Source organism: Capra hircus, chromosome 17 (assembly GCF_001704415.2).
Source record: "Capra hircus breed San Clemente chromosome 17, ASM170441v1, whole genome shotgun sequence".
In the NCBI taxonomy this organism is placed as follows: Eukaryota; Metazoa; Chordata; class Mammalia; order Artiodactyla; family Bovidae; genus Capra; species Capra hircus.
The window spans coordinates 8,524,332-8,548,455 of NC_030824.1; the positions used below are offsets into that span (position 1 = coordinate 8,524,332).

Genomic DNA, 24,124 nt, shown 5'->3' on the forward strand with positions numbered 1-24,124 from the left:
ATATTTCCACCCCTGACGTGGATTCTGTTGTCCAGATTCTTCCGGTCTGCAAGCCAGCAAAGATCCAACTCATTTCCTTCTCACTCTCTCTTTGCCGCCTCAGTCTATTGTCAGCTCTGTTTTTGTCCTCTCCCTTCTCTTGACCTGTGTTAAACTGTTTCTGCAACATTTTACAGTTTAGAAAACATGTTTATGTGTTTCATCACCATTGATGATTCTGACAGAAGCCCTTTGGGGTAAGCTGTGGTTTCTCCATTTTACGAATGGGGAAGCTAAACTGCAGCTCGGGGCACAGAGGAAGGGGACACTCCCAAGTGTCACCACAGATAATGTTGTGAGAGCTTGGTCTCAGGTCTTTGAGTGCTCCAGCCGGTTCTCTTTTTGGTCCTTCAATGCTGGAAGCCTGAAGGCAGGGATGGGAAGTCACAGGTTGCATGTGGCCTGCAGACCCATGTCACTCGGCCTTCATGGTATTTAAACATGTTCAGAATTAGATGCCAGCATTGAAAGTATCAGGAGATGGCACCTCAAAATCCATAGGCTATTTTTTTTTTTTTTGGAAACTCAGGAGTTGGTGACACTGCACGCCCATCCTCCTTGGCACCGGTGGGTTGGACTTGACAGCCCGGCTCTCACAGCGGCGCTCTCTCTTGCCTGCAGCAGGCCTGCTTTGAAAAGTTCCAAAAATGCTCTCTTTCTAAAAAATTTTGTTTATTTATTTCTAACTGCCCTGAGTTTTTGTTGCTGCTCCCGATCTTCCTCTGGTCGCGGTGGCTTCTCTTGTTGCAGAGCATGGGCTCTAAACGTGCACGCTTCAGCAGCTGTAGCTTGCGGGCTCAGTTGCCCTGTGGCATGTGGGATCTTCCCTAGACCAGGGATCAAACCCGTATCCCCTACAGTAGCAGGCAGATTCTTAACCACTTGACCACCAGGGAAGTCCCTAAAAATGCTCTCTTCCTGTCCTCCATTTACAGCAGACACGCAGTTGCCAAATATAGGGGATTTCTTGAACTCCATTCTGTGACTTAGATTTGACTTCTCACCACTCCAAGCGCTTAGCCCTGCCTGGGGTCTGGACCCTTGTCCATGTAGCAGAAAATAGCCCCCTGACCTGTCCGTCTCCTTTCTCTCTCTTTAAGGTCTCAGTTGCAGGCACTTTTTTAGGAAAGTTTTTTTTTTTTTCTTTCCAGTTAAAACTAGCCAACCTCTTGACCCTCCCACTTTCCTGTAACCACAGATCTGTGCCCATTGGGCTTTTTCCTTTGTGTTTCCCCCTCTGCCCTGTAAACCCCTCGAGGACAGGGATCTCACCTGCTGTTCAAGTGTCCCTAACCTCCAAACGTGGCTCGGTTCTCTCTGTGGTTGCCTAATGAGTTTTTTTTTTAAGTTTTTGTTGTTATTGTTGTTATGTGAGCCATTTTTAAAGTCTTCATTGAATTTGTTGCAGTATCGCTTCTGTTTTATGTTTGGTCGTTTGGCCACGAAGCACGTGGGGTCTCAGCCTCCCGACCAGGCTGCCTGCCTGCGAACCCGCGCTGCTTGCCCTGGAAGGTGAAACCCTCCTTAACCACTGGACTGCCAGGGAAGTCCCACCCTATGAAGTATCTAACGGTGGTCAATGATGAAATGGGTTTGAACTGCAGACCCCCACCAAGACGCTGATCCCCCATCAAAACACTGCCTCCGCTGGAGAATCAGTGCGAAGCCCTCTGGGTTTCAAGCAGGTGGGGAGGCCACCCGGAGCCCCGGGTCAGAACGCAGGGTCCCCCATCAGCCCCTCATCTCCCCGCTCTGTATCCGTGCTGCCCCTTGCCAACTGCGTGACCTGGACAGGTCACCTGATACCCCAAGCCTCAGTCCCCTCATCTGTGAAACAGGCTCATTTCCTGAAATGCGGTAAGGTGCTCAATAAATGGTAACGATGGTTCTTTTTCATCCATGGAATAATCTAGTCGTGGGTCACAGGGGCAGGGTGGGGTTTGGCTTTCTCGGTCACTTTTCCGCCTGCTTTCACAGCTTGCTGCCGGAGTCCGCTGTGGCCTTGAGGTGGCATTCAGAGCCCTGGACGGCCATTCAGCCAGGGCCTGGAGGAGGAACCCTGAGTGCTGTTAGCTCCCTTGGCAATGTGATTGGAGGAGCGGTCGTGGCCCTGTAGGGTGACTGATGCACGTTTGGGGCTCTGCAAATGAAATGGTCAGTCCTAGCACTGGTGGCGTTAGGTTGGGTTTTGGTTATATGACGTCTCACTTCCCCTAGCCTCTTTGGTGGCTTTGAGGAGGAAGCGGTGGGGAGGAGGTTGTTTGGTGGCTTGGTTTATCCTGATTGCTCATGTAAGGCGAAAATTTGAGAGGCGCTCTGAGGTCAGCCCTGGGCTTCTCCTGGAACTCGCGGGCCGTACGCTGGCCAAGGCAGGCCATGAAGGATGCTCAGTAGCATCTACAAGGCCTCCCAGGGTGGATCCAGGCCAGTGAGGCTCCTAGTAGCAGTAGAACAGGAGAGTTTCTGGGCTGGAAACTGGCTTTTGTCAGTGGAGTAGGCTTAGTTCTGGGCTGCCCCCCTGCCTGACTTTCTGCCCTTTTAGGGGCAATTGATACGTTGGATTAGCCCCAGGCCCCCCTCATTCAGGGTGTGGAGTGGCTCAGAGAGTCCTGGCCAGGCTTTTTCCTTGCCCTCTGTTTCCAGGAACATTCCTCCTCTTTGGGTGGGAATGGGCGTGTCCCACACAGCCTGCACTTGGTCTCCTCCGGATTCACCATGTGTCCCGTGGACTCCCAGGCCTGCCGGCCAGCCCGGGTGGGTTCTCAGCACTGTTGAGCTGCAGGACAGCCAAATCGGGCTGGCCCCTCTGGGGTGGGTGTGAAGGAAGAGCAACCACAGCACCTGGAAAACGACCCTCGTGCCTCAGGGACACGACCTGGTGCCCTCACCCCCGGGCTCACTTGGCCACCTGCTGCTCATCTTGGAAAGTCTTCTGTCCCCACAAGTGGACGTGTAGTTTTCTCACCATCTGGTGGAGCGCCAGCCTAGCTACATCTTGGGGGCGAGGGAGCTACCGAGCTTGGTGGCCTTGCTTCCTCCCTGTCTCAACCCCTCAGGTTTCTTCTGATATGTCTTGAACTTTCCAAGAATCCTCACCTGCTTTGTCTGGAGAGCTGCACCAGAAGTTTGTTTTTTTTTTTTGGCCTGGTGTGCTGACGCCACAAGAAAGCTGGGGGTCACCTGGAGGCGGTTGTCCCCTCCCTGTGATCCCTTGTGGTCATCTGTCCCTAAACATCCTGTTTGCACCCTTAGTGCAGCGGGAACACCGGCCTGGGACCAGCTGTTATCTGTTTGCCTGACCTCGGGCAGAGGCGTGGGCCCAGGGATGTCACAGCTTGTCTGCCTCTGGGGGACCCTGGGCTGTGTGGTCCTGGGCTGTTGATGGCGTTGCTGGTAGCAGCTCCTTTCCTCGTCACCAGCTTGGGCTTCGTCCCAGCTCTGCCCTTTCTCTTCTTGTTGCTTCTACTGCCTGTGAAAGTTTCTCTTCCAAATGTTCTACTGAGCGTGACCAGTGGCCACTCCCTTCCCTGTGGTTCTGGGCCGATTCAGTCTTTCTTAGACTCCTACACTTCGAGAGTGGAAGGGGCCTTAGGATACCACCCACTCCCGTGGTTGGGGTTTTCTGCCCGTTACTTCTTCCATCGGAGCTGCTCACTTTGTTTATATACTGAGCTTCCATTGGAGGCTGCAATCACAAAAGGGGTTTTGTGGTTTTTCAAAAATTTGAAAATAAGAACATAAAAACATTGGAAAATGACCTATGAGGTTCAGCCCACCTGTTTTACAGAGTGACAGACTGAAATTCTCCAAGGAGAAAGCACTTGCCTAGGACGCTTAGTAGCAGAACAAGCCTGTGTTTTGTTGTGTTTCGTTTTTTTCCCTCTCTTTTTAGCCCTCTTTTGGGGGTGTATCTGGGGTCCTAGTCTTCTTTCTAGAACCACACACTTGCCACAGTGTGGCCTCAGGCCTTGTTTTCTTCTAGAGATCTTTCTAATGTCATTATGTGTCTGATACTGTTACTTTGTAAAAAGTTCTTTTGTCAGAGAAGATACATCCTTATTGTAAAAACAAAGAAAAAGGAAGGTACAGAAGTGAAAGTCCTTCCTCCCGCTCCAGGGATAACTTCACAGTTTGGTGTGTATCTTTCCCACCCATCTTCTATATATTTATAAATATATAGGCATGCATGTAATATACATGTTCTTCATTTTTTTTAAAAGCCCAGGTGAAAATCACATAACATAAAATTAACCACTTTAAGGGACACAATTCAATGGTATCTAGTCCATTTAGTACAGGTTGTGTGGCCATTGGCTCTGTCCAGTTCAGAACATTTTCATCATCACCAAAGGAGTGCTCATACCTTTTTTTTTTTTTTAATTTATTTGGCTCCGGGGTCTTAGTTGCGGCATGTGGGATCTAGTTCCCTGACTAGGGATCGAACCTGAGACCCCTGCATCTCCGGAGCATGGAGTCTTAGCCGCTGGACCACCAGGGAAGTCCTTTGGGTTATTTTCCAGTTAGTTGAATTCTCCAGCTATGATTGTGGATTTATCTTTTTTTTTCTTTTCATTTCTGTCAATTTTAGCTTCATCTAGTTTGAAGCTCAGTTATTGGATGTATGTGTGTTTAAGACTATTGAATGTTCATGACAAATTGACCTTTTATCGTCATGGAGGGTCTTTATCTCTAATAATATTCCTGTCTCGAAGTCCATGTTGTCTGGTATTAACGGAACCACTCCAACTTTCTTGATATTAGTATGAGTGTGGTATCTTTTCCCCGGTCATTTTATACTTGTCACCTTGGTAGGAACTGTTTATCTGTGTCTTTTTATTTAACGTGTTTCTTATAAATATCCTATTTCAAATCTTGCATTTTTATCCAATCTGACAATCTCTACTTTTTAATTGTAAGCATATAGACCTTCTAACATTTAAAATAATTATTCGCATGATTGAGTGTAAGTCTGCGATCTTGCCACTTATTTTGTGTTTCTACCATTTGTTCTTGTTGTTTTTTAATGTTTGTTTATTTTTTTATTTTTGGCTGTGCTGGGTCTTCGTTGCAGCGAGCAGGGGCTCACTCTAGTTGCGATTCGTGAGCTTCTCGTTGTGGTGGCTTCTTGTTGCTGAGCACAGGCTCTAGGTCTTGTGGGCTTCAGGAGTTGTGGCTTTTGGGCTCTAGAGCACAGGCTCAATATTCGTGGCGCGCGGGCTTAGTTGCCCTGCGTCATGTGGAATCTTCCGGATCAGGGATCGACCTCCTGTCTCCTACATCGGGAGGTGGATTCTTTCGCGCTGAGCCACCTGGGAAGTCCCTCTACTATTTTTCTGAGTTCTTTCGTCTTTTCTTGCCTCCTTTTGGGTTTGTTGAGTATATTAAGTTCAAAGAAATTAACAAAAATGTTTGCAAAACCTTATCTTTTCCCTCTCCCCTCTCTTTCAGTTTCTTTTCCAAAAACCTGTCGTCTTTTCTCTTTCGCTGGCAAGTTGCCCCCGCCTGTGAGGCTTCCCTCTGCATCGCTAATCCTTGCGTGCTTTTTTGGCTGTCTCATCTGTGCTGGGTGGTGATAATCAATGATGCTATCAGCTGCCCCAGCTACAGAGCCCCATGGCTGGTGTTGCTAACACATTCCAGCGGCCCAGGGTTCAGAAAATCAGCACATTCCAGCTCCTGTCTCCTCCTGCCTCCTCTTTCCCCCGGGAAGAGGTGTGACAGACAGGAGCAGGTCCGCAGGACACGGAGGCTGCGGTCCTCCCTGTTCCTCCCTGCCCTCCTCCTCCCCGGCCCTCCAGCGCCAAGTGAAAGTGCCTACCCGCCCCAGGGCCTGGCTGCCCCGGGTACCAGCTTCCCCCCAGGCCAGCTGCCTCGCTTCCGCTGGCCAGCCCCCACTCCTGACTTGCCCTCCGGCACCCACAGAGGAAGCCAGACTGGCCACACAGTGAGTTGAAGCCTTAAATACCCACCAGGGGCTGCTCTGCTCAGGCCACAGAGTCCTTTGCGGTGCTCCTTTGATTTTGTTCTTTTTTTTTTGTTTCTTTAAAGGGCAGGAGCGATGCCGGTTTGGGAGGGGTGGTGGTAACTAGATCTCAGTAGAGGGAGATTTCCTGGGATGGAAGAGGAGGAAGGGCTGGGGCCCTGCTGCTTGTGCAGGCCACCCTCCCCACCCCCCATTGTGCTTGGCAGTGGGGGGCGGGTCGTGAGTGCTCGCTGAAGCCAGGAGTGGCATGGACTGCGGGGGTGAGCAGGTCTTGGTGATGGACGGGCTTGGCATGGCTCTGCTGGAGGCAAGGAGGTAAAGATGGATGGAGACAGCCTGCCTGCCCTCGATAAACTGGTAAACTGTCACAGACTGGTGGGACCTAGGCACTCCGGCCGACAGTTTCTGCCTGTTTGCTCCCGTAGGGGATATGCACGGTGCTTTGGGAACTCAAAGGAGAGGAGCTTGGAATTCTATGCCGGAGATGTAGTCATGGAGGGCTTCTTGGAGGAAATGGTACCCTAAACTGACTCTTTGATGTGGTTTATTTATTTACTTATTTTATATTTCTTAAAAAAAATTATTTCATCATTCTCATTGCTGTTTTTATTTTTTGGCTGTGCCATGTGGCATGTGGGATCTTAGTTCCCTGACCAGAGATCGAACTGGTGCCCCCTGCACTGGAAGCAGAGTCCTAACCATTGGGCCATCGGGGAAGTCCCTAACGTGTGTGTTTTAACTGGAGTCTTGACTTTTAGAAAAGCCCCCCACTTTCATTGTTTATATAAATCACAAGGATTTCTATAATAAGATATGGGAATCTCTTACAGAGTGCTGTAAGACTTGTACCTTGTGGGGTATCCATCCCCGAATAAGTGTTGTTTTCTCTCTTCCAACAGCCATGTTCTCTCTTTCACTTCACCCATGAAGTGCATGTTTGACTTTCTTTTTTAACGTTTCATATGAAAACGACAGACTACCTTAATTTATGTGTGCTTCTTCATTGTAAATAGGCTTGCTTCCTGCCTGGATATTTTTGTGCCTCCTTGTTCTACTCATTAACTACTTTTGAAGTTTTAATCTATATTATTTCTACTTTGTTTTGTGTACAAGGGGGAAAATGAAAAAGCTGGAATCCCCTCACCCTCCAAAATGCTTTTTTTCCACACCAAGATTTGGGAAGCGCTTACAAAAGAGGCACCCCCCCACGCCCCACTCTCCAGAATAAAAACCATGCATTCCTTTTTGTTTAGGTAGGCAGGGCGGATCCTCTTTATCCTCGGTTGCAGAAGAGGAAACTGAAGTCTTGAGGAGTCTCTGGGGATTTATCGTGGTAAAGAAGACAGGAGGGTGGTCTAGGCGGCTGGTGCTGTGAATGCAAAGGCCCAGAGGGAGGAGGCTTTGTGTGTGTGATGATGAATTCATGGGCTCTGCTTTGGCACTGTGTGGCATCCCAGTTGGATCTTACAGGCTCATCAAACTCAGCCTTGAGCCATGAGGCCACCACTGACAGCCACTAACCTTTGGTTCCTCGGTGGAATGGCAGTCGGAGTGGGGCCGGCCTCTGGAACACCCAGTCAGGTGTAGAGCCTCTGTTGGGGCAAATTCTTTCCCGGCTCAGCCAGGGTGGAGCCCAGGGCCCATTTTGAAGGGCTTTTCCACAAGAGCGTGGGGCCTGAGATTTCAGTGTCCTGGGCCTGCTGGCCCCAGCGGTGAGCCCATGTGCTTGTGTGACAGGAAGGACCTGGTTCCTGTGATAACACGCCGGATCTGGCCCCTCTTCCGGAGGGGAGCCATTGGGGGGATGGAGCTGGCTCTTCTTTGGATCCCAGGGCTGGACTTGGGCCCTGGGGAGCAAGGCGAGGGAGGGCTGAGCACCCCGAGAATTCCCCAAGCCGGCTGCAGGCAGTGCACAGCCTCCCCACACCCAGCCAGAGCACACAGGCGTGCTCGTTCCCAAACCTCTGCTTCCTGGGCCCCGGAGAGATTCAGAGGCAGCTTGGCCAGGGGAAAAGAGAGACCTCAGGCTTGGTAGCCCCGTGGCTCTGCCTGTCCTAGGTCGTCACCTGCCCCCGTCACCCTGACCCTCCCATGCGCCTTCCTCCCCAAGGCCCTGCCCCTCCTCCCACCTGCCCTGTCTCATCTGGTGGATGACCTGTCCGCCTGCCGGAAACAAACGTGGGAGGCATCCTGTTCTCTTTCCTCACAGCCGCTTAGTTACCAGGTCGCCTGGATTTCGCCTAGTTTTATTTAGAGCATTGAGGCTCCCCGGCCGCCTCGGGCGCGCCCCACCTCCCTCGGGGCTCCCCTGCACATGCTGATGCACCAACACGAGCCTGGTCCTGTCGTTCCCCCTGCCCTGCCGTCTGCCCCGGTACGTCCAGACTCCACAGCACCTCCCGCTCCCCTCTTTCCCCAAGCTGGGACTTGTGCTCTGAGGTCCGGCCCTCTCTGTCTGCCTGGGTGCGTCTCACCTCTGCCTCTGTTCCACCCTGGGCCTGGGAAGGAAAAAACCCTGCTCCTTCCCCTTGGCCCCGATTATGCCGGTCTCCCACTCAGCGCTCTGTGGGAACAGACACTGTCATGTTTTGGCCGTGCCGCCCAGCGTGCAGAACCTTAGCTTCCCGACCAGGGATCGAGCCTGCGCCCCCTGTAGTGGAAGCACGGGGTTTTAACCGCTGGACCACCAGGGAAATCCCCAGACACTGTACTTCTGTCACCTTTGTGCCCAGTGTGGTGTTTCTAGACACTTGTCAGGGCCACCAGAGGTGAAGGTGAGGCGGCTCCCAGGGAGAGGGATGGAAGGCCAGGGGGAGGCGAGTTCTGGGGAACCCCCCTCCCACCCCTGTGATATTAGAGGCTGTTTTCAGACCCAGTCTACAGATGTGGGACTGCGCTCAAAGAGGTGCAGTCCCAGCAAGTGACAGAGCCAGGACTTATGACCGAAGTTGTTCAGCTACAAAACTCACACTGCATTCTTGCGGCAAACTCACGTACTTGCTGAGGCCGGTGGGTGTTATGAGTGGGTGGAGCAGGCCCAAAAAGAAGGGTGCTGGATTTCAAGGGACAGCCAGTGGTGGCCCTCCAGGAACACAGATGTGAACTGCTAGCTCTTGTGACTTCTCCCGGGAAGCCAGACATTTTGGCTTTTGGGTGAAACCTCTCAGTTTCTTAAGGCTAACTCAGATTTCTTTCAAAAGCACAAACAGGGACTTCCCTGGCGGTCCGGTGTTAGGGGCTTTGTGTTTCCACCGCAGGCAGCACGGGTTCAGTCCCTGCTCAGAGCACCAAGATCCCACAGTGAAAGGAGAAAAAGCACAAACACACCCAGGGCCCTGTGTGGCCGGCTGGGGCCTTCATGCCTCGGGCCGGTGGTCTCTGCCATGTTCTCTGTTGCCTCTTTGAACCTGTGCCCACCTTCCCCTGGTCCTGCTGCCTCTAGAGTTTTCTCCAGAAGGAGAAGAATCAGAGTTCCTGACTTAAAAGAGCTGTTGCGAGATTATCTGGGCCAACCCTTAGCCATTTATGATTCCTGTCTCACCAAAAAAGTGGGTAGGTACAGACAAGTAAGGCCTTGTGAAATCAGAGTCTGTGCTCCCTGGCCGGAGCCGCTGGGCTCAGCCCTGCTGCCTCACCCCCAGCAGCCGTGGGCACCTCCTCCAATCTGCCACTGTCTGCCACCACACTTGCTGGTGGCGCTCAGGAGGGCACCGGCCCTGGGATCTTGCCTCAGAGGACCCGGACATTGGGCGAGGGTGCCAGGGCTGTGCTCTGAGCCTGACTGTTGAAGTTTGTGTCTTCCACGTGGAAACAGGCGTCCTTGTTCACAGCCAGTGACAGCTGACTCCTCTCATCCCAGCTCCTGTCTCAGCTGGATGTGGGGTGGGACAGTGGAGTGAGGTCAGGCACCCCTTCCATTACAGGCAACCCCCCACCCCACCCCGATTTCCTGCCAGGGAGGGTTTCCAAAGAGGAAGATGTCACAGTTCAGGGTACAGAAGGAGGGGTGGACAGAAGGAGGGGTGGATGCGGACAGAGTCGCGCTGCTTGTTTGTGTGTGTGTGTGATTTTTCTTTTTTTATGGAGGTATGGTTGCTTTATAGCATTTCAGGTGTACAGCAGAGTGACTTAGTTATATATTCTCTTTCAGATTCATTTCCATTATATGTTATTACAAGATACTGAACACAGTTCCCCTGTAGCATACAGCGTGTGCTCAGTGGGTCAGTCGTGTCCGTTTCTTTGCGACCCCATGGACTGTAGGCCGCCAGGCTCCTGTGTCCATGGGATTTCCCAGGCAAGAGTACTGGAGTGGGTTGCCATTCCCTTCTCGAGGGGGTCCTTTTTAATCCCTTTTATATTATAGCGGTGTGGATCTGTTCACCCCAGACTTATCCCTCCCCCGCTTTCTTCTCTGGTAACCATGTGGAGACTCGTGTTTTAGAAAAGGAGAAACAGGCGGTGTTAAAGAGGGCAGGAGCGGCTGTGCTTGATCAGCGCGCTGCCTTCCTGGGTGACCACTTCCTTTCTGGACGCAGTGGCAGGCAGGAGGAGAGGCAGCAGCCCCAGCGGGCAGTTCTGTCCAGATCGAAGGTTGCCCGGTTAACCACGGGGCTCCCCAGTTTCCCATGCAGCTGTTCAGGGCCAGGGGCACAGCAGTTCTTGTCCTGTGCATTCTCGGCAAGTTTAGACCAGCCTTGTCCAGGGCAGCTGTGTGCGGCCAACGCCGCCCCCCAACACACACACACATGCACACACGCACACAAGCGCGCGCGCGCGCGCGCACGCGGTGCACAGCACCCCGCTGGGCTGAGTGCACAATGCGAGATCCCGTGGTCCTGGCTTGGGCTGTCCCGTGCTCCACCGTGGGTGGCCCTTCTCCTTGGCCCCCTCAGAATAAGAAAGCGTTCTCTGCAAACCACAGAACCTAGCATCCTATGGAATGAGTGATAGAAATGGTCTCCCTGAACCATCACCCCCAAAAGAGACAGTCTCTAACTTCCAAACAAAATTCTGGAATGCTGTGGTGTGAGGACATTTGGGGCCTTCCTGTGTGATGTTTCAGGGCGTTACGGTTGGCGCCTGCTCTTGTCACCTGTCCTGGCTCTGCTGGGTTGGGTTCCCAGAGCCCCAGATGTCTCCACCACTAAAATCCAAACCAGGGCTGAGATGGATCCTCCCCCCGATTCATCTTCTGATGTCACCAGCTGGGTGTGATCGAGGGAGGCCAGCCTCGCCAAGCCAAGCAGAGCCCTGGGACCCCTGTCTGTTTCATGATCTCCGGGGCACAGACGTCCCTGATCAATTCTCCTGTGAAACCTGTTATCTGCTTGGCTCCCTGCCTCCGCTCTGGGGTTTCTTGCTGGTGGACTACAGGGTCTTCCCCCCTCCATCCTCCTCCTCTGTTCCTTGATGCCCCTACATGTGAGCCCTTCCAGCGAGACCGACAGGCCACAGAGGTCCCTCCCTCCCTGAGAAGGACCCTCAGCAAAGTCTCTCCCTCCTTTTTCACTCTCGCGGTTTCGCAGTGTGACTCTGGCTAGCCAACGCTGTGAGGACCGCGGCCTCCCCATCCAGGAAGAGGCTGGTTTCCCAGTGCAGAGAGTGGGCAAGGATCTGGGCTTCCAGGGAAATCTGCCCTGTCCTCGGGGTGGTGGCTGAAGGCATCTTTCCTCTGCACATCAGCGATGCTGGAGGGACTGGGACAAGATCGGGGGCCCCTCCCTTCCTAGGGAGGAGCCAACACGCACTCAGCTGGCCCGAGAATTTTGTCTTGCCCCAAACCAAGTAGATGGCTTTCAAACTGGTGAGACTGGGAAAACCAGGGCTGGATGGCATAGAGACTTATAGGGAAACGAAAGTGTCATTGAGGTCACGTGGGGGCCAGTTGGCCCTGGCTCTTTCTTGGCCCATCTGCCCCTTCGTTTTTGCTCTTGACTTTCTCAGAGAGTGGTTCCAACTGTGCTCTGCAGCGTCACACCCTCCAGATGATACTCATGGCAGATAAGGATCAGGAGCTGCCCATCCTTCTTCCGGAGGGTGCTGCCTGGGGTTCTGAGCCCCTCCCAGCCCTTTCTCGCCCTCAAGAAATCGTGTTGGGACACACGTGGGTGGGGCCAACGTTGGCGAACCCGCTGTCAGTGTATTCTCAAAAAGTAACAGCAAAGAAAGTAGCAAGTGTCCGCTATCTGTGGTCCTGAGCTGCAGACAGGTGGTGGCACGCCTCAGGCTGATCGATCCCACATCACGCGCAAGATTCTTTGTCCCTCTTTTAGTTGGCTGTTTGGTGCCTTCAGAGGGAGCTCTGCCTGCCTGCCTGTCTCCCGATGATTCTCCTGCTTCCTCTCCCTGCTTCTGGTGGAGGCTGGGGAGCCTCTGAGCTCTCTGAGCCCCGGGCCCCTCCCTCTGTCCAGATGAGAAAAGGGTGGAGGTCAGCGCCTTCCCCCGGGGTAGCCCCATCTTGGGTCATGATGTTCCAGTGGGCTAGTGGGTATGGCATGGTGGTGGTGGTGGGGGGAACGCTCTTGCAAATAGATACCCCCCAAGCCCCCAGACAGCAAGTTAGAACAGGGAGCTCCCTGTGCCACACCGAGGAGGGAGAGACAAGAAGGGAGGCCCAGAGCACGGGCTCCCAGCAGCGGTGGGGGTGGAGGGGCACCTCAGTGGCCAGGCTTCTTGGATGGCTTCAAGGGCACTGGAGACGGGGGCTTCGGAGAGTGGTGACAGGCAGAAGGAGGGACAGCTGCCCGCACTGTTCCCCTCACAGTGGGGTGTTACGGAAAGACTGAGAGTGAGCTCTGTGGCCAGGCAGAGCTGTCCCCGTGGGGGTGGCGACTCCGCCAGGCCACCGGGTGCACTCCTCAGATGTCTCCGAGCCTCCTTGTCCCATTCCGTAAAATGGGGGCAGCGCCCTCTGCCCGTGTCCGGGGGCGTGCCCCCCCCCCAATCTGAGCTTCCTTCAGGTCATGCAGCCCTGGCTTTGGGTCCCCTCGGGGCACTTGGCAGGGCTTTGAGCCTCGGTGGCAGGGGAAGGGCCGCCCTGCCCTGGGCTCCTCCAGTTGTCCCAGTTCCAGGTTCAAAGTCACAGGGCTTTCAGCCGGCAGCGGCCTGGGGGCGGGGCCGCGAAGCTTTGAAGCTTCTCCACCAGGGCCTCTGTCTTCGCCCGGGAGTGAGTCGGAGGCTCCTGGGCTCAGCTGATGTTCTCCAAGGAGGACTTGGAATGAACCCGAGGCACGGAGGGATGAGGTCAGTGGTTTTGCTCGGCAAGGAGGCCCGAGTCAGTGACAGACCTGTCACAGCTCCCGGGATTCCTGGCCGCAGTACCCGGCTCCCCTTGTTCTCAGGGCGGGGCCACGGGTTTCTTTCCTGAGTCTCCTCCTGTCCCAGCGGGACACCCAGGAGGTTCTCCCCCTGCGGTGGCTTTCGTATACTCATTGATTTCATTGATTCCTTACCCTGCACTTTGTGAGGTGTCTGAGCAATTAAAACCCAGAATTGCCACTGGGAGCAGGCTGAGAGCACTGTGGATTTGAACGTGCCCCTCTGCTGCCCCTCTGTACTTGGAGGCCCGCTCTGTCCACTGAGCCACACTGCCATGTGGGCTGGGATGCCAGGATGGGGGCTTCAGAGAGCTGTGTGGTAGGCAGCCCTGCTCCCAGCACCCTGTGGGCAGCCACGTCTATGGTTTGGATAGGATGACTCCGCGGGCTGCTTAAATGTCTCCTGAGCCCTCACCACGAGCACGTGCAGAAGGGCGCTTTGACACCTCAGTTTTTAATCTCATGGTTCATTGGCATCGGATTCCATAAAAGTAGCCTTTCTAGTGGTTTAATTTATATTTTGATCGCACAGGGTCTTCATTGCTGTGTGCACAGACTTTCTCTGGTTGCGTGAGCGGGGGCAGCTCTTGGTTGCGGCGCGTGGGCTGCTTGTGGCGGTGGCGTCTCTCGTTGCGGAGCACGGGCTCTGGGCGCATGGGCTTCAGCAGTTGCAGCACGTGGGCTCAGTAACCGTGCCATGAGGGCTTAGTTGCTCCAAGGCACGTGGAATCTTCTCGGCCCGGGGGTTGAACCCATGTCCTCTGCATCGGCAGGTGGATTCCTGTCCACTGTACAGTAGCCCTGTAATTCAAGGCAGTCGTCTCAGTTTCTTGCTCCTGAGTCAGTTTGATCCTGAGAGGGTGTTCTGGGTTTACCCCCAGCTGACTCCTGTGCCTCCGGTCTCCACGTGCCCCCTGGGGGTATGGACATCCCTGTGGGTGGTGGGGGTGGGGGTATATGTTCAGTATTGTGAATAAAGGCACACAGATGGGGAGAGGGACGAGGGGGCCCAGTTTGGCTGCAGAGGCAGGTGGTGGTGAGCAGGCCGAGGAGGAGGTAAAGGCTGATCGGGACTGTATTCTAAGAGGCTCAAGGCCAGAATGCCAGCCCTGGGGGTTCTGATCTCACCCCGCAGGCAGAGAGGGTCGTCAGTGGCTGGGCATCGTGAGTCCCCCTTGCTTGACACACACTCAGTCACCACCCGAGAGGCTCACGAAGGGCCTCATGCTGTGGATCTGTGGCGCAGAAAGGAGGTTCCTGCCCTCAGAGGGCGAGCTGTCTAGTGGATGCACACGCAAGGGTGGGATTATCAAGAAGTTCATGTGCTGGCCTCTTCTGCAAGGGTTAGAGTCGGGGAATGCAGGGCAGGGGGCTGCCGGTGAGTTCGAGAAGGGGCGAGGATGGATTCGGTTGCCAGTCTTAAGTGATTGGCTTCCTGTGATAAAAAGAAAGGGAGGCAAGTAAAGGGAAGAGGGGGGCTTCCTTAGTGGTCCAGTGGTTAAGAATCTGCATTCCAATGCAGGAGGTGTGGGTTCTATCCCTGGTCAGGGAACTACTGTCCTAAATGCCCTGAGTTGCAGCCAAAAAGTGGGGGAAAAAAAAAGGGGAGAGGCCCAATGACGGAAGAACTGATGGTGCTTGATAGTGACATGTGGGGAGCTGGGAAAGGACCCGCAGGCTATCACAGGTGCTACGGAAGAACAGGGACAGGCTGGGAAGGGGCCCAGCTTCCAGAGATGGGGAAGCAGGGACCTGTGCTTCCCCATGAGCCACCGTGAGCCGTGTTTGCCAGTCAGAACTTGACTAGCTAGAGTGGGTAACTGGTGCTACGAAATCCACAAACATCGGGAGAAGGCTGCAGCTCGTTCCTGGAACACAGGCAAACTCCTGAACTTTCTGCTTGGGTCTCTGTAGGGCGGATGACTCACTGCAGAGCCCCTCCTAAGCTCTGTTGATGATCAGCAGGGGTGGGAGGCCCCCGGAGCCGCCCTGCTCTGCAGCAGCCCGACTTGCCTTGAAGAGCCCAGATTGCAGGCGTGGATGGCCTGTGAAATAGCTGAGAAAAGCCCCGGCCTCTGAGCTTCCAGGGTCCGAGGCTGTCTGTTTCACTAGTTGTGTGTAAATCCACATGTCACCCTTTGAAGACACCACAGGGTGGGCCTGGAGTTGGACCCTAGATGTGACTTTAGAAAAGTCCAGAGTCCCCGGGTCACCTGAGGAGGTGGATGAAATCTGACCAATGAAATGCGTCCACGGGGTTGGGCCCCTCTGGAGGAGGGCGGGGCCAGCTGATGCTGGACCCAGAGATGAGTTATTTACAACAGGAACGAGACTTGGCCGTCCGGGCAGCCTGGACCTGCTGCTGTGCCCGTTGTGGGTGGTGGAGATGTGCAGTGTATACCTGGGTGGCCTCGCCACCTGTTGCTACTCAGCCTGCTGGAGCCCCCTCAGAGGGCCGGGTCCCTGGGGCGGGGGGGGGGGCGCCCTGCTTGGGTGCCTGGTGCAGACGGGGCCTGGCTCGGTTGGCTTCTGCCTGGAGCTTGGGGTGGCCCCGGGCGGCCTTTGCGCCTTTATCCTCTCGTGTCCCTGATTGCCTGTGCTCTGTGAGCTTGGGCGCCACCCAGGCACCCAGTCGAGAGTCAGCCTGCCTGCCAGCGCGCTCGTATCAGTCCCTGCAAGGAAGGGCAGGCGGGAGATTGTCCTCCGAGGCAGGTGGGAAGCCCAGGGAAGAGCCGCCTTCTCCACAGGGCCGCCTCCCACCTCTCGGGGCAGCAGCCTGGAAGACTCCGGCCTACTCCCCTGGTTTCCTGTGTGTCACCCCCAGCCCGCCCTTCCTTCAGGGCCGAGAGGAAAATGCCAGTTCCTGTTGAGTGAGGCATGAGTCAGCGGAGGGGAGGGGTAGCTGAGTCTTCATAACCTCCAGGCACAGCTATTAAATATTTAAATGACACTTCAGTATTGATCGTTTCTCTTCCTGGCCCCTTAGGGAGCACAGTTTCCCTGTCTGGGATTCAGATAATAGCAGTATCTTGGATTTAGACAAACTCCGAAGAGCTCCAGGAAAGTTCTCTACATAAATCTCACCCGAGATTATATCGTCTCCTCCTCCTCGGAGCTTGCAACCTGGCGTGGGAGCCAATTGAGTCTGCTTATTTTAGGCACCTGGCAGGCTGGGCCCACTGCTTTCTCTGGCTCACGGCTCCTTCTCCATCTTCTTCCTCCTCACCATCCCGTGTCTTTCAACCCTTCATGCTAGCTGCCGGGGATAGGGCACCCAGAGCTTAATTTCTTGGAGAGGAGACGTCGGTTGACAAGAAGCCAGAACCCAGATCGGCAGGGGAAGGTGCCTCCGAGAGACCGAGTTCCTAGTCAGGTCCTAGCCCAGGCTGCCGGGGCTGGGTGGTGCAGAGCGGACCTGGCTGAAATGGTCGGACTGACCCTTCCTAGTCCCAGATCTGCCTGTCCTCCCAGGACAGTTATCAGGATAAATATACCCAGCTCCCCATTCCTGGGGAGTTACTCAGCAAGCAAAAGTGTCCCGCCACCATGGATTAGATTACCTCTGCCCCTACTGCTCATGTGCTCAGGGCTGGGGGAAGGGAGGGGAGACCCGCCCTCCCGCCACTAGCCTTCCTAATCTGGAAGTCTCAGCAGAGGGGGCCGAGAGATGAGACCATCCCCATGGAGGGGAGCTGGCCCTGTTGTTCATGCGCCCCTTTCCTTAGGCAGGGCCAAGCCCCACTCCCTGCTTGCATCCTGAGCTCGGGCAGCTTCTTCTCAAACCCTCGAGGTGACTGAGGCTACCCCGGTGGTCAGCAGGGCGGAAACGCCCGGCGTTCTGAGCCCAGCAGGGTGGGCAGGCCAGAAGGCCGGGCCTCTCCAGGTCTAGCGGGGAAGGGACTTGCTGTCTGTGTGAGAGGCTGGGTCTCACCATAAATGGCGGGGAGGGACGGCTGGCCCTGGGCCACTGGGACAGCCTGTACCGGAGCTCTCAGGGCAGGATCCGCTCCACCCTCCCTCAGCTTCTCAGCTTCTAAGGAGACACCTGCCTGGGCCGTGGAAGCTGAGTTAAAGTGGCCTGCAGAAAGAAGGTGGGTGAGCCCAGCCTTGGAAAGATCTTGTTCCTGTTGAGAATACAAGGCACGTCAAGGTGGGGTCTTTCTGGTGGCCAGAGGACCCCAGCTCTTTCAAGTCGGCCTAGCGTTGGTGGGCGGGGCCTAGCTAGGGGGTGGCCTGTGAACTCTCAGATGCGATGATGCTCCCATGAACCTGCCCCAATTCGGAGACCCGCTGGGGTGGCTTCTCCCGTCGTGACTTTGTCCCCCCCCCGCCCCCCCGAGCGGTGCCCCTCAACTGCAGATCCGAGACTGCAGCACCCTTGGCCTTCAGGAGTGGGCCACGGTGGGAAGCACTTTTCTCCTTCCCATCTGGGCCTAACCATCCCTGTGGGCGGGAACCGAGAGAATGTGTGTGTATCCGCCCGCTCGTCTGCCCGTCCAGAGACTGTGCTAAAGCGGGCACTTTATATCCACTCCTGTAGTCCTTATTCCTGTGAGTCAGATGGTGAAATTCCCATTGGACAGACAAGAAAACGGAGGCACAGGAGCAGTTAAGCAGCTTGGCCTGGCCGAGCAACTCGGCCATGGAGCAGAGTCTGTGTGACTCAGAACCATCCCCTGTGTGAATTCTAACATCTAGAGTCCTCAGAGCCTAGGACGGGGCGGGGGAATGACATTGTGCTGGGCTCCCCCCACCCTGCCTCCACCCGCGCCCCCACCTTGAGGGATCACGGCTGGCCTTTTATCTCACTCTCTCTGGCGTCCGGCCAGCTCTAGGCCTCTGATCTTGATAGTCGTTATCACATTCTAAGAAGTGGCCAGGCTTGGGTAGGAGGAAGGCAGGCTTGCGAAAGAGGCCTGGCTTGTCTTTAGACTCCAGCTGGGGGTGGAGGTGGTTAATGGCTTCTCTTTAACTTCTTATTGAGTCAGCCCAGGCCCTAGGAGCTGCAGCCTGGGGGAGAGATCCCCTATGTTGGGGGCATCAGGGGGTCCTCCCACCCGAGTCCCCCTCCCGTCATCCCCACGTGTCTGAGCTGGTTTGGGAATGTGAGTGGCCCTGGAATGCAGACAGACCGGCCCCTGGGTCTCCTCCCTCCCAGGGCAGAGAGCCTGGACACCTGAGTGTTAACCCCCTCAGGGCAGCAGACCTAGCAGCTCCCACTCTGTCCTGAGGATTGGGCTCAGTGGATGGTTACTGCAGCCAGCTCGGAGAAGGGCCTGTCGCCTTGGCCTGGCTCTGGTGCCCCGTGCCCACCCAGATACCTCCCTACACCTGGGCAGCTCTCAGCCGAAGCCACCACCTCTCTGAACTGCTGCTTAGGTGCAGCCACCGGACTCTGGAAGCCAGGGCTTGTGCCTGTCTCTCTTGGGTTCCCGCTGGCTCTTGTAGCACTTTTGAGTCTCGCCTTCAAGTGATGTATGTGCTTGCAGACTTGGCTCCCGGGCCCTGTTGTGCTCTTTCTTGCAGCCTGCTCCGTCCTTCCAGTTTAGTTAGGCCTTTCTGGCACTGAAACTTCCCAGGTGTGCCCGCCTGTGGCCAGTCAGGGGCTCCGGGGTCTTCCCCTGGCTCTAAAATTCCGTGATTGCAGCGCGGTATAGCAGCAGCAGCAGCATAGCAGCAGCAGCAGCATACCTTTGGTTACTCCCGGCCGTGGAGAGCCAATGGGCGAATAGCGCCCCCTGGTGGCAGTAGAGGACGGTGCCCACCCTTCCGCCGCCAGGCGCCGCTGGCTGGCCTTTGCCTCTGGTGGGCTGGAGATTTAGCGTTAACACCCTCCACCCACAGTGTGAAAAGGAGAGACTCAGAGACCTTGTGCACCTGTACCCAGAAACCCTCTTCTTGGATGGAAGTGCCAGAGCCTGCATCAGCTGATCCTCGAGGCAAAGCACCTGCAGAATCTGGGGTGGTTTCCTCCAGAAGGGGACTGGAAAGCCCCTGAGAGATCTCCTTCCCCAGGGTGACCGGGGCCCTCCTGGTGGCTCTGACTTGTCCCAGAGTGCTCAGGCCTGGACCCAGAAGCTTAGTGGAGTTTGAGGCCTTCCTAGGCCCGAACTGCTTCAGATGCTGCCTCTGTGTGGATGAAAGGCAGCCTGCGAACACATGGGAAGGGAGGGTGTCTTCTTGGACACCCTCTCCGGGGCATATGTTAAGCAGTCTCTGAGCCTGCCCCTAGGGGATCCAGAGCTGGCGCCAGGCAGTAACTCTAGCTGAAAACTGGGGACCCCCCCAGCTCAGACACCTTGGGGCGCTGCCTGAAGGCGGACTCCCTTGTCCTGTCCTCCACCTGCCTCCTTTGTTTATTCAGGCAAGGGAGGAGTTTGCTGAGCCTGCAAGAAGACTTTGGCCCGGCACCCTTGTGCAGCCTCAGGGGAGATAGCAGCCCCAGAAACACAAAGTAGAGGCCAGCAAGTACCCCCCACGCCTCCTATGTTCCCTGATCTTCCTTGAGGTGCCTGTGGGGGGGTTTGGTGGAATCGGCAGCCAGACGCGTCCCTGGACAATGATGGGGCCCTTCTCTCTGACATCCAGACGTTTCACTTTGAGTGTTACTTTATTACTTTCCTCTTCTCTCTTCAAGGTCGCCCTTTTCTTGTCCTGCCCAGATCCTACCGAGAGAGGACTTAGGAGGAGGAGTCAGCACTTGGCACCCTCACCTGGCCTCCTTGGAGGAAAATCTTTTTTTTTTCTCCTGAATTTCTGAAGCAGATGACACGTGATGTTTGCAGCCCCCTCCCATGTCCTGTATCATCTGCTCTTCCTTGTAAACCTCGAACCAGTGCTGTCAGGTGGGGGCCAGGCGATCTGTGCTGTGGCCATGGGCAGGGTGGACAGAGGCACTGGGACTGACCTCAGGTCTGGCTCGACTCCACAGCGTTTGCTCTCCTCCATCCCCCGGGACTGCACCTTCCAGCCCACAGAGGTAGCTGCGTTGAAAAGAGCCTGTTTAAATCATAAACCAATCAGCCAGACTCGGAGTCAGCTCATGAATGAGGCGGGGGAAGGCGTTTGGTGCAGGGGCGGCAGTGTCCCTAGCTCAAAAGCTTTGACAGGGAAGGTTCACCATCTGTCTTTGATTGAGTGGAGCCCGAGAGACCACGTTCAGATCCGAGCGGTGTCCCTTCGGTCAGCTCACGGCGCGGGCATGTGCCTCTAGCTCTCTGAGCCTCAGTTTTGCCATCTGCACTAGTGGTGTCGTAAGGAGCGAAAGCGGTGACCCAGATGGCCCTCCTAGCGCGCGGCGGGCCTTCAAGCATGGCAGCTGCTCCCGTTACCCTTACTGGACTTGCACTTGTTGCCAGCTCTGGGGGGCTGGCTCTGTCTGTGGTGGAGAAGGAGGACCCCCATCCCCCTGCTGGCTTGGGCCGCGAGGAAGCCAGGGACGCCTTATGGAGCCAAGGCAGCAGGTGTGGCCCTGGAGAGGCCACTGGGATTGGCCCTGGAGGCTAGTTCCTTTTCCTCTGTTACCTAGACACACACTGACTCCCTCTAGTTCCGGTTGCTACAGACAGGAAGTCAGATGTCTTCCAAAGGACCTGGAGGGGGAGGGGGACCTGCAGGACCTGACCTTCCTTGGAACAAGCTTCTGATCAGCGGGGCTAGGAGCCTGGGGTAGGTGGGGCCAGGCCAGCCTTGGGTGTTGGAGATCAGGGCAGGCAGCTGGGAGGTGGTGTGGGCCCGCAGACCCGGGCCCTGGGTGAGGCCCCTGCTTCCTTCTCACTGCCTCTGAGCAGGGGTAGGGTTTGGAGACTGGGTCACCAGGAAGGACCAGACTGGCAGCCCTGGAGCTTGGGCCCCGTCATTCAGGAAGCTGTGCCATTTAAACCTGGCATCGTCTTGTGATCACTGCAGCCTCTTGCGGGGCAGATTTTTGTTTTTTGGGGGAGGGGCCTCCGAGGAGTCATTTCTGTGACGCACTGGACTTTGTTATGGTGGCAGCGGTGGGGGTGGGGGGGCAGTCCTATCACCTCTTGAAGTTGGTTTCCCGTCTGTAAAGGGAGGGTGGGAATTCCAGCCTCGTTAGGAGGGTTAACGGAGACCATGGATGCAGTGTGCTGAGCACCAGGCCTGTTACTAGTAAAGGGCTGTGAGCCGGCCATTGCTTTCCGAGGAGGGTTATCACCAGGCCCCGACCCCAGTGGGTCAGCACTGGGGTGAGAGTGAGCTGGTTGGTGAGCACAGGGCAGGGCATGAATAAGGGCATGGCATGTTGGGCCAGGCTGGGGCAGCTGAGGGTCTCAGGAGGGGAGGGTCAGCAATTCCTGCCCGCACCCCCTCCCCCAGCTGTACCTTTCTTGTCTGAGGACTGGGGAGATGCAGAGCCCCCCCCGTTGGTTGCCTGGTGCCTGGGTAATGGAAGCTCGCACTCAAGGCCGATCCAGCTCCCTAGCTGATGTTCAAAGCAGAGTAGTGGGGCCCTGGAGCCTCTGGGGCCAGGCTGCCTGCCAGGCTCCAGCAGAAACAGCCTACAGAGCAGTCCTGCCTGCCCCTCTGCCGAGGGGGTAGGGAGCGGCATGCCAGCCTTGTCCCGGCCCCCACCTCCCTGGTAGCCCAAGACTCGGGAGGAGCTTGGAGCCCGAAGTTCGGCTTCTACCTGGTCAATAAGGCAGGTACCACCCCTCCAGCCTGTGGGCTGAGCTGGCTGAAGCTCCTGGGCATTAAGTGCGGACCTGGCCCCTCCCCGTGACGTGGGGCCCCTCCCACCTGGTCTGTCTGCCTTGCCCTGCGGAGTCAGGCAGGCATTTCTGACTCCCAGCCAGCCAGCCGCACAGCCCTGTCGGGGAGGGAGCACTGGTACCCAGCTCCCAGAGGTAGGAGAGCCCCGGGGGGCGGCCCTGGAGCCCCCAGAGCGCCTCCTCCTTGGCCAGGAGCCGAGCTCTGGGCGCTGACCTAGCCAGGCTGGTCTGGGCTAGCACCTTCCTGCCCTGGGGCTGGTCTTTTCTCCCATGGGTGGGGCCAGCGCTCAGAAGTTGCTCGTTAACTCTTGGGTGCAGGCCCGGAGGGTGCTGGCCCTGGAGGCTGAGTTCCCAGGACCCCTCTCCCTCACCCACTCCCCGCCCGCTCTCTGCAGACGCCCTGCTGGCGGACCTGGAGTCCACAACCTCTCACATCTCCAAGCGGCCTGTGTTCTTGTCTGAGGAGACCCCCTACTCCTACCCGACTGGGAACCACACGTACCAGGAGATCGCCGTGCCCCCCGTCCCACCGCCCCCATCCAGCGAGGCCCTCAATGGCACGGTTCTCGACCCCTTAGACTCCTGGCCACCCAGCACCTCCCGATTCACCCACCAGCAGGTAAGGTGGGGGATGGGGAGGGCTCAGAAGTCAGCTTCGGGGCCAGTGGAGCAGGTCTGGCAGGGGCTCCGGGAGCCCAGGAAGTTGGGGGGGTGGTGCGTGGCAGAGGCAGGAAGCGTCTGGCCCTCCCCACCCAATGCCACGTGAAGGGACAGTGACCAAGTGTTAATCACCTGTCTCCTGGCCAGAGTGTGGAAACTCCCTGGTGAGGCTGGCCGTGAGCGGGAGGCTCCTGGGGGTGATTCGGGCTGTTCCTTCTCCACCCACCCTGCCCCCCGGGGAGGCCCTGAGCACCGTCCTCCCCACAGCCTCAGTCCTCATCCCCCGTGTACGGCTCCAGTGCCAAGACTTCCAGTGCCTCCAACCCCCAGGACGGCGGCGGGCTCCCGTGTCCCCGAGCCGGCGAGGAAGACCACGTGTACAGGTGCCAGCCCCTCCCCCTGCCCGTGGATTCCACACACGCTGGGCTGAGTCAGCCGAGCCTGGGCCAGGGCGCTGGAGGGGGGTGGGGGTTCCTCCTTGGGTCCTCGGGTTATTGTGGAAGGCTTGGTGTGGCCTTATCTGCCGTCCCCATGCAGCCACTGGGCTGGGTGTCACACTGCCCTGCATGGAGGAAGTTTCAGGAACTGAAGCAACGCTTCCTTCCTCCTCTTGCCACATCCCTTCCCCACGTTCCGTCCTTGGGCTGCTGGAGACTCGGATTCCCCGCACCTCCCCGACCTGGTTCTCCTGGAGGATTTGGGGAGCTTCTCTCACCGCAGCCTTCCCTTTACTTCTTGAAGTTTCCCCAACAAGCAGAAGTCAGCAGAGCCTTCACCCACCGTCATGAGCTCCTCCTTGGGCAGCAACCTCTCCGAGCTCGACCGCCTGCTGCTGGAGCTGAACGCCGTGCAGCATAACCCCCCGGGTTTCCCTGCAGGTAGGACTGGGCCGGGGGTCCCCCCCACCAACCCTGCTCCAAGTGCCACTGGTGGTCTCGGGTCCCCGTGGGGCTCAGGGCTGAGCGGCTCTTCTCTTTCCTTCTCCCAAGATGAGGCCAACTCCAGCCCACCGCTGCCAGGGGCACTGAGCACCCACTACGGCGTCCCAGAGAATAACAGCCTGCTGGGGGGCAAAGCTGGACCACTGACCAAAGAGAAGCCCAAGCGGAACGGTGGCCGGGGCCTGGAGGACTTGCGGCCCAGCGTGGAGAACCTCTTGGATGAGCTGGAGAGCTCTGTGCCCAGTCCCGTGTGAGTCTCCACGGGGCTTTCCCGGGCCAGGGAGGGTCTCGGTCTCGACCAGCCCATCCTGTGCTCATCCTTGGTGTCACCCCTGCCCCCTGAAGTCCCTGCTGTCTGCCGGGCCCTGCACCAGGCTCTGGGGGACCGCAGTGAGTCACGTGGATACAGGCCAGCCTTTAGCGAGCCACCGTCCCTCAGGGAAGACAGAT

The 24,124-nt window shown here is 56.5% G+C and overlaps 1 protein-coding gene across 6 annotated transcripts in view; it reads left to right on the top strand.

Moving 5' to 3' along the window:
- Positions 1-24,124, top strand: part of PXN (paxillin) — a 42,948-nt gene that overhangs the window by 8,363 nt on the left and 10,461 nt on the right. For 3 of the 6 annotated variants that reach the window (XR_001919366.1, XM_018061136.1, XM_018061137.1), the window contains exons 2-5: positions 22,469-22,692; positions 23,001-23,116; positions 23,475-23,611; positions 23,723-23,924. Coding sequence is in view for 3 of the 6 variants with exons in the window: in XM_018061136.1 (XP_017916625.1) it covers positions 22,469-22,692; positions 23,001-23,116; positions 23,475-23,611; positions 23,723-23,924 (679 nt within the window). In the remaining 3 variants the exon portion in view is untranslated. Of the gene's footprint in view, positions 1-5,959; positions 5,984-17,411; positions 17,433-20,298; positions 20,321-22,468; positions 22,693-23,000; positions 23,117-23,474; positions 23,612-23,722; positions 23,925-24,124 lie in introns of those variants that run through there. The other 3 variants (XM_018061138.1, XR_001919367.1, XR_001919368.1) reach the window with 3 other exon arrangements.